Source organism: Anopheles ziemanni, chromosome 2 (assembly GCF_943734765.1).
Source record: "Anopheles ziemanni chromosome 2, idAnoZiCoDA_A2_x.2, whole genome shotgun sequence".
In the NCBI taxonomy this organism is placed as follows: domain Eukaryota; kingdom Metazoa; phylum Arthropoda; class Insecta; order Diptera; family Culicidae; genus Anopheles; species Anopheles ziemanni.
Window position 1 is genome coordinate 55,592,860 of NC_080705.1, and position 9,834 is coordinate 55,602,693.

The window sequence follows — 9,834 nt, forward strand, 5'->3', positions numbered from 1 at the left end:
TCACTTCCTACCCTCAGAGCTGTCCTAGGTATCCGCCAGGTACACCAGATGAGTGACAAATTGATATCTCTTTAATTTAGTCCCGAGCACGTCGCCGGGCAGCCGGTGACAATCGGACGAAATGGCCAGGTTCTCACGCTTCTACCGCATTGCTCTCCCTGCGGAAAGGATCTTTCCATCGGTAGGTCACGTCAACCCTTTTTCATGCCCTGTAATCAGGAAGTGAATCAGGAACTCTATTCTTTTGAACGATAATGCGTGCGTCTTCCTTACGACATCGCTACTGAAGGGAGCGTGAGGTCGTCCCGTAAGGAAAACGACGCACGGAAAATAGCAAGGCGTGCTTTAAACCCTTTCCCTGCCAGGACCGAAAAAGCATGAGCCCGGGACGATGCCGGTGACATGCGAGTGCAAATAAAAATCTACAAGAACACAACACAAGCGCTGCAAAAAATAAGGGAATTGAAAAAGGGTTCATGCAATCCGTTTTCTGCACAACACTCCTGCTTTTGTGCTGCTCGGGTGTCCTATTCTGCCTTTGAAGTGCTCTAGAAACGGTGTCTGACGAGTGTTCACGTGTATCGTTCCGCTTGGGTCTCTATTTGCTTTTGCACCAGTATTTGCACCGCCGCGACACAATGCGTACAATGTTGGGCTTTTCCCGGACGTAATAATGGAGTGAAACCGTAATTTGCACCACAAATCCCGTCATCATTATAGCCATTCTCAATGGCACCGTATTGTTTGGAAGGATCACAGGTCAGGCAGATGGGACAGTTTTTATTTGTTCGCATAAATCATGTGCAATTTCTATTGGGGTTTGGTTGTGGCTGTGACAGGTTGTATTATTATTCCCTTTTAGGCTTGTAACAGGTGCACTTTTTGATAAATAGTTAAGGTGAGAATGTATTTTAGCGTGGGGACAACTTTGGCTATGAAGAGGGATCGAAATCGTTAACACAAAGAATGAACTTGCTATTTGGGAAAACCAAGTTGTTATCTTATTAAGTTGAAAACACTCTACGATTAATTTAACGAATTTATTTAACAAAATATCTACCGCTTTCTGCGTCGCTGATGTGCCTAATGCTTAACTCGATTTTACACGCCCAGCTTTTTACTAATGCGCCTTTCAATTAAAACTTGACTCATTTGTAGCTTAGTACGACTTGGATATTCCATGAGTGAAACTTTTCCGACACCGATTTATATTACATCGTAGGGATCAAAACGGCTATGGCTTAAGTAACATCTGTCTTATTTCTTCACTGATTTTTTTTTTTTTGCATTGACCTACCGGGGGAGGCGAACAAATTAGCTCAACAGCAGTTTTTTTCCATTTATTAAAAAAGAATCCACCTACCATCACGGTTCTCGACCGCGTGGACCACAAAAGATCGCAATTAAGATGGCCAGAGGCTGACGGACAGAGACGGATTCGGTTTCCCCCGGATACGTTGCGCAATCGGGTCTCAGGCAGCTGTTGCTTTGCCAGAGGACGCATTCGTCCTTGCCAGGCGTCTGCAGCTTCACACGGTGAAATTATTAGCCACAAATCGCTGGAATCCATCGGAATTCCCCCGGCTAGGGGGTCTCATTACGTAAGGAGGGCAGATCGTCAAGCAACTGGCGCATAAATTACCATTTGGAGGATTTCGCTTTTTTTCTTTGGTTGCAATTCCTTCGGCACCATCGTTGAGATGATTGCCGTGAGTGATTTATACGCACTTGGGCCACATCAGGTTCTGGTGTACTGGTAAAAGCCGGAAAGTAAAAGTTTTCGATGAAACAAAAAAACTTAAATAAATCCAACAGTTGTTCCACTTCCGAACGGTCCTTTGGTTGGGTGGGGAAGCAAAGAAAACCACACTTCATCCTGACCATGGATTTCCGTTGCGTGACCTAAATTAACATATTCAATTAATATCACCCAGCTCATGAAATCCAGCTTTTGGATTTACAATCTCAGGCTGGGAAAATCGATTTCATGAAACGTCTTGCTGTGTCATCTTCGGTAGACACTGTGTCAGCACGGGACGGTGGACGAAAAGAGTGTGGTGCGTCATGAGCTGTTAAAAAACCTCTCCCCTGTAGGATAGTTCATTCTATCTTGTGTTCTGGTGATCCTTATGCGCTTGAACACCACTGCCCGGAACTGCATACACTGCAACAGCACTGAGTTGTGCGCTTGATTCGGGGAATGTATTTGAATATGAATGCATCGAGCTAGAAAGGAAAAGCAAAAATCCTCCCATAACTTTCACTTTCATGTCGGTTGGACCACCTGGACAGCCAAATATCGAAGAATCTCACGCCACATCTACAGAACCATAAGAAATTCATTAGCATAAGGATTCTGAAAGGGTTCGCCGATGTTCGTTATGTGAACACAACGTTGTGTGCAAGCAACGAGCATTTTATTAACTTCTTTTAGCCTGAAGCAGTGAGAGTTTTGTGTAAATTAAATTGTAATTTGTCAGGGGTTGGTAATAGATCGTATGCATGAATAATTTTTAAGATGAAGTGAAGACATCAGTTTATTGTTTAAATATTCTGTTAATGTCTAATTCTAAGAAGAAGAAGAATGTCTATCAAAATATGCTACTCAATCCTTTATTTTGAAAAACAAAATTACCAAGAGCAGTAGTTCAAAAATTAAAAATTAAATTTCAAATTAAATTGAAAATCCAAAATTCACTACTCTTGTCTCTCCGAGCAAGTTTTGAACTCGAGCGTATTACGCTCGAAGCTTTCCCCCTTGTCATAGTTCTATTTTCCACAAGGATCAGTTACAATCGAGAGTCCGTGACGTCCGTCGTAATCGAGTATGGAAAGAAAAACTCGTCCTGCTCATCGCACGCACCAAATGCGAACGTGCGTCAACCGCCATCTGCATATCCGGTCACATCGAAATGGGTCGAAAATTATCCGACTGGATGAGTAGTAATTTATTTATGGATTAAAAATCGTTCCAAAGAAACACGATTCCTGCAGTGGCCTCGGGTTGTGGAAAAAGTGATAAAAAAAAGTAGTGAAGATCGAAATAAAAAATCCTTGAACGGTTAAAATAACACAGCACACACTCATGTCAACCGGGGTCGTCAGCGGATGTCCTTCTAGGGTCCCGTAGGAAAAGGGATAGGTTTTTTTTCAGTCAGTCTTCTTCGATTGATTGTGATACGATTTTTTTTTAACATGCTACTGGGCAAGTATGTCCTGTTTTTTCACTGTTTGGTATTCTTCGTGCGTCTAACGGTAGAAAACAATGTGACGCACCCTTCGAGGGAGCTGCCAGAGGAGCGATGTTTATTCAAATGTGCATGATACGGAAAAGTTTATGTTTGAACCGGAAAAAAATCTTTTTTATCGTATCAATTAGAAAAAAGTGCTGAAAGGAAACACCATCTGGACTTATGCCTAACTTTGGGGTAGGTTTTAACAGGATGAACTATTTTTTCACCTCACACATTGCTTTCTAGAATAGGAAGTTTAACTCGAACCGTTGAAGCTTACGTTGTTGAGCAGAGTAATATGTTTCCGAACAATTTTGAAGTCCATGGAAAAACTCTTTTTTTTTATGCTTTTTACCAAAAAAATAACATAAACCACAAAAAAGTGATAAGCCCCCCTTCGACAGTATGAAAACCAATGATCCATAAGACAAAGATCTTGAGAATAATTTAACTTCTGCCTACTGTAATTCGTGCAAAACAAAGACTCTTTTGACAGAAAAAGCAATAAATCGGTATAAGAACGCCATATAGCTGGATGAACCACTTCAATCGCACAAACGAGTCGATAAAATGGAGGGAAACTTCAAGTCAGGCACACTTCAAACGTGATGTTTGGCCGATTATGTCGTTCACATAGCAATGCGCCATTTGCGGTGAGGCGTGCTGAGTGGTTCGACAAGCAAGCAAATTCCCAGCGGCTAACGAAACGAAAAATTACAGCGTGTGGGATGAGATCCTGCCACCTTCTTCCTCATCTAGCCCCTACCGAGGATTTAATATAAAAAGATCCGCAATTCAAAATTAAATTTCCGAACATTCGCCCAAATTGGAATTCTTTCGAATGCGTGGCCTCCACCCGCCTCCTAAAGTCTCTTTCTTCGGCCAACGTCTTATTTCTCACAATTGTGATTGGCTTCGCTCAAGAGGCACGCGTCTTGGGGTCACTTTTGCATTATCCTTTAGACGGTGGGATGTGCCATTGGGGAATGGAATCTTTTCATACTCGATGATCATCGAAGACAGGACCGCAAAAAATCGTTTCCCATTCGCAAATAAATCTTTACTTTCCTAAAGGATGTACAACATCGTTTGCTGTTTCTATAACAATAAAAGACTAGCCGGGGGAATTTCACGTTTGGCCTTTTTCTCCCTTACATTGTGCGCCACAATTAGCAAAGCGGAAAAGCCGCGACACGAACAGGGCAAAGAAAAACATCCAGAAAAATCAAACCATGGATTAATAAAAGATTTATTCGTGTGCAAAGCCGAACTTGAATCAAAGTAGGTTCCCAAAGGACAACGGATTTGAGAGCCATAAGCTGCCGACACTGCATGGAAAGAGCAGAAGAGCTGAACTTCGACGGCGATGGTCCTCCCCAAGGTTGGTGACTCAAATTAATCAGGGTGTAATTCTCTAATTTGAAAAAGTCTTGTGTTGTTTCCGGAAGAAAAAAAATTCAATCTTTAGTGTTTGAGCTGATCTTTTCGAAATAGTTTGAATAAAATACTTATGAGAAATGTACCGATTTGTTGTAACGTTTAATTTATAAAAAATAGACAAATTTTAACGACTTTTCATGCAAAAACGGAAAACGCTACCAACTTTCTGTTAAAAGTCAAAATAAAGAGTAGCATTTCTTTTAAATTTAGAGGAGGAGTGTATAGTGTGCTGTGTCTTCCGACACTGAACATCATAAAGAGTACGATTCAGTGGTTTGGACATACCTGGCCACAGAAAATCATTCGCAAAGAGAATCGGTGGAGTTGGACGGGTCAAATATAATTGTAGAAAGTAGGACCTAAAGTAGTAACCCTAAACTTTCAAGTATAAACGGAATAGCATTTGGTCATGAATGCCTCACAACAACTGAAAAACATCGTTACACGATTCGTTTTGTCGATTATGGCTAAAGTTTCGCCCAAGGACCGTAAGACCGGCTTACAAGCCGTCGGAATATTTTTAGAAAGTACTTAAAAGCTGTAACTTTACAATAAAGTTTATTTCATACAATTAGCTTGGTTAACTTTTTTCTTATCGCCCATGAAAATGTGTCTATTTATTTTTTTAATGCAAACGTTTTTTTACAATGTATTCTCCTTAATTGGGTTTGATAATTTTATGATATACGAAACTAAAATAATCTGATCTGAAGATTATTGCCAAACTTAAAGTAATAATAATTTCTTATCACATCATATCCAAAATCTGGGTGACGATATATCTTTAACTGAAGAAATTACAATTCAAAGGCAATGTTTGGTTTTCCAGCAGGTTAGTGTTTAATGATTTTCAACTTACATATGATCGATGTTAAATCGAAAAAAAACATTAAATCTAGAAATGAAGGTTAAATTAAGTTCTGAACACTTAATACGCTGCATACGTCAAACTAGGAAACTTTCTTCGACACCAAGCGACGAACGCATGGCAGTAAAAATACTCAAGCGTAAATAAACTCATCCAGTTGGAATTCGCATGTGCTAGTGGTCGGCTGCGCTGCTCACGAAACAAAATCGAAAGCCTGATACCAGGTGTGCTTCAAACCGGTCACCAACGAAAAGCACACAAACCAACTCGTTCGGAAGGGGCAACGAATTTTTAATCAAAAGCGCTGAGCCAAAAAATATAGTAAGCAGTAGCTTTCTGCTCTCCAATTTCTTTATAAAACAAGCAAACGTGGTTCAGAGTCGCTTTAGTGATAGCACATCATGGCTTCGTTAAACGCCTTGAGTACGCTTTTGATTGCGCTTCTCGCTGTTTTGACCAACGCACAACGGGGAACTGTCCTGCCGGCTTCAGAGTACAACTTTGGTTCGTTCACGAACGGTGCAACAATATGCTACGCAAATTCGGCCGTAACCCATGGCCACCGATCATCGCCAGCATCACGCACGTTTTCTTTCGTCCCTACGGTAAGTTTTACGCACACACAATGATTTATTTTTGAACTCAACTGTGAACTCCATTGCCATTCATGTGACTATTTTTTATTTCAGGCCGCCCAAAAGTTGGTGCAGTACATTCAACTAATTTCAACCGATGGCCAAAAATTCTATGCTCAAATCGTTAACGGTGGAGTCGGTACAGCAAATCCAGCGTCCACGGATATTCTCGTAACGGCGGTGCATAAGGGAAATTTAAGCGTACTTGTCCGCATATACTGTGGTGCTTAAACGCTAACACACAATCATTATATATTTATTTATTTATACACCTAACAAAACAAAATTTATTTATAATAAGGAAACTGTATGTTCGCAAAATCAAAATAAAAGCTGTAAACGAACAAATTCTGATAATTTATAAAATCACAATTCGAACGCAGATAGTTCATGTGTTTACTTAGCATTCTTGTTTTATCTCTCCTCCTTTAAATAAGAATATAAGTATTTGAATTCTAAAGTATCCGTAAGTTATAAAGCCGATTCAAAATGGCTTAACTCATAAAAACAACAAATTTAGAAATGTTTTAACTTACTCAAATATAATGAAATTTACCAACAAATAAAGTAGAGAAGAAACATTCATAACAGAAGTGGTAACTCTCATTGCCAAAACAGAGCGAATGCAACGCTTATAAAAATGGGATATTTCCGAGACGCTCTGACATTAAACCGCCAGCAATGCAACGAGCAAGTGGTTCCGTTTTCCTGGCTGTCATATTTTTCGCAGTTGCATTTGCAGCAGACTTACTTACAAGTACTAGCAGCCACAGTAATCGCGTCACCTTCGGTGTGCATCGTTCCGACCAAAAGCTTTGCTATTCCGCGGCTATCAAATCCGATCTGTTTAGTTTACTACCGATCACTCGCATGGTAACATTCACTCCAAACGTAAGAATTGTGAAACTAAATATAATCAACATGATTGATTGTTTGAGATAATACAATTTGTATATTTCAGATGAGAGTAACTTTTGTTGAAATTATTTCAAAAAATCCTACAAAACTTTCGGCACGGTTCGTCGAGGGTGCCATTGACAACGATCCAATGAAGCCGATAAGTTTAGCACTTACTACTGACTTTGGGGGACGCTTGAGTGCAGCCATTGAAGTTTATTGTGTGTGATAATGTGATTCTATTTGCTATGCTTGCTATTTGGAACTGTATTCTTGCTAATCAATCCTACGATTGGCATTTTCCAAGCTTGATTGTTTCGTTTCCAAATCGTTGCTGGAGGCATCAGTACGGGAAATACAATCAACACTGTTATCTTCTTAAATGCCCAGCAAGGAAGAACTTTTTCGCTCAAATCTGCATGTATTGTAGGCCTAAGAAAATAGCATGTCCAAAATGTGTATTAACTACACTACAAATAAAACCAATTGTTGAAGTAAAAAATGCTTTCCTTACTGTGTTTCTGCTTTCGATCAGATGTTTCGAAAAACTTTCCCCCGCGCAAACGAAAACTTGTATGATCATTGCACCAAAATGTCGTTCGATATGCTGCAATTAATTTCATAATTAGCCTTCCGAAAACAACAGCGAGAAAAGTACGATCTCCGGCAAAACCTGCTTGCAGTGACCTCGTTTTGGGACCAAAAACAAGCGAAAGCCCCTTGAGCTTGACATTGCAGTAAACGTGTCCACACCTTTCTCCAGTTGTTCGTTTACACGGCATACACGCACGTAAGCGCGGAAGGAAGTTGTTGCTCTAAATACTTTCAATGTTTATAAATTATTCGATTAACATTTTAAATTTAAAGAAAAATGTGGCAACTGAGAGAGATTTATGAGTGCTTGGGGAGAGATTTTCAATTACAGCGAAGGCGATTCGAATCCGAACGATCCGAAACTTTCTTAATTTTTCACCCCCAGAAAGTGTATGAAAAACAGGAAGTTTATAAAAGAAATTACAAATCAACATCCTACTACACAAGACGTCTTGCAGTCCTATGGTTCGATATAAAAATGATTCCCACGATTTCTCCAATCTTCAGTTTACGCGCGGTCGTCTTCAGCGCAAGCTGAACCAACAGATAGTAAGAGCAGAGGTGAAATTATGTCCTTCCGATCGTTCCCGGTGCGGCGGCTGCCGTTCCTGCTGGTGACCGTGATCCTTTCGGTCGCAGTTGTGGGAAACTTTGCACAGTCTCCGGAAGCACTCAATTATCCCAACGTGATAGCGTTCGGTGTGTTCGGTGGAACCATTTGTTACTCCAACTCTGTCGCCGTGAAATCATCGATTCCGGTGACAACGCGTGCATTCACCTTCGTTCCGGCAGTAAGTAGTTTGTTCGTTTTTTGTTTCTTTTGTTTGCATTTGCGAAAAGTTGACCTTATTGATTCGTTTCCACAGACTGCTCTCATGTACGTCGTTTGCTATAACAACCTGCGATTGCATCCCTTTGAGGTGAAGCTACTGGGTGGAGGTCTGGGCTCCAAGACGCAGACTAGCATAGTGGCTACCTCGGTTACGGGAAAGCTGTTCGTCAACTGTGATGCTTACTGCGCCTAAGCAAGACGTTAACGCACTTGAATGTATATTTCATATTCGATAAACGAAATTTGAATCAATCATATTCTAATTCAATTAGATTCCTTCACAAAAAACGAACGATATTACTGTTATTTATCGCTCATTCTCAATCAAATCCACAATTCGGTACAAGAAAACAAAACAGAAAAAACAGGGAAAACATACCGACACTGCATCCAAATCGAATGCGTTGCCAAAAGTGCACAACAGGGCAATCGGTGGTAATAAAGCCGATTAGGAATGGTTTTGTTCCGTTCGAATGCAGTGCTGCTCTCGTTTTCCCTCAATTTGGGAACCCCTCTCGAAAGTGTGCTGCAGCAAGTTGCAAAATCGATCCCGCACGTGACTGCAGATTTGACAAATTGACAATCGTCCCTAGTGCCCTCGAATAAGCGACCGAACTACGGTACCCTAGTTTGTGCAAGAGTGGAAATCAGGCCACTGCATAAACGGATGCATTTTGATGCATCGCAGGGAATGTGCAACAGGTAGCGCGTGCGAATTGTATTGTGACAGCCTTGCGGACGAAGTGATGATTGGGGTGATTTTTTTCAACGCAACAGTTAGCGACGAAAAGTGTGTGGTAATTTACAGAGATCGCTACTTTTCGTTAAAGAGAGTGTCAACTTTAAGAAACTTTAGAATTCGATAGGAATAAATAATATTGTAATCCATAATAGTATACAATTATTTCTATTACCGTCTATATCATTGAAAGAATTCTGGTAATAGTCCAAATAATCTCTAGATGTTATTTAACATCTCCTTGTTGCTATACATTGTATTTTAATTTTGTATTTCACTTAACGTTAAGCATAGTCTATCATAAAATTGAAACTATAATTTTTTAAAGCAGAACTGTGTATTTTCGATCCATCATATTATTTGTTCACTAGTAAGCAATAACGCTTAGTGATTTTTTACGTTAGTAAATCAGTGTGCAAACAACGATACGTATAGCGTTTTTTATTTCAAGACACTAGCTTGAAGCTCCGACTATGCTCGGGGAGGTAAAACATTAATGCTACTAACACAGTGGTGGATTGCGAGTGTACTCATGGGGGCCCTAAGCGGTAAAAAGAACGGGGGAAATTAAAAATGTTAAATTTTCGTCTTTTTAT

General features: G+C 40.2%; 1 protein-coding gene across 1 annotated transcript; it reads left to right on the forward strand.

The window, feature by feature from the left end:
- The first annotated feature begins 8,236 nt into the window (after positions 1–8,236).
- LOC131293903 (uncharacterized) lies at positions 8,237–8,692 on the forward strand. The gene is made up of 2 exons (XM_058321952.1): positions 8,237–8,458; positions 8,534–8,692. The coding sequence occupies exons 1-2, from the start codon at positions 8,237–8,239 to the stop codon at positions 8,690–8,692; spliced, it is 381 nt and encodes a 126-aa protein (XP_058177935.1).
- Positions 8,693–9,834: the final 1,142 nt, after the last annotated feature.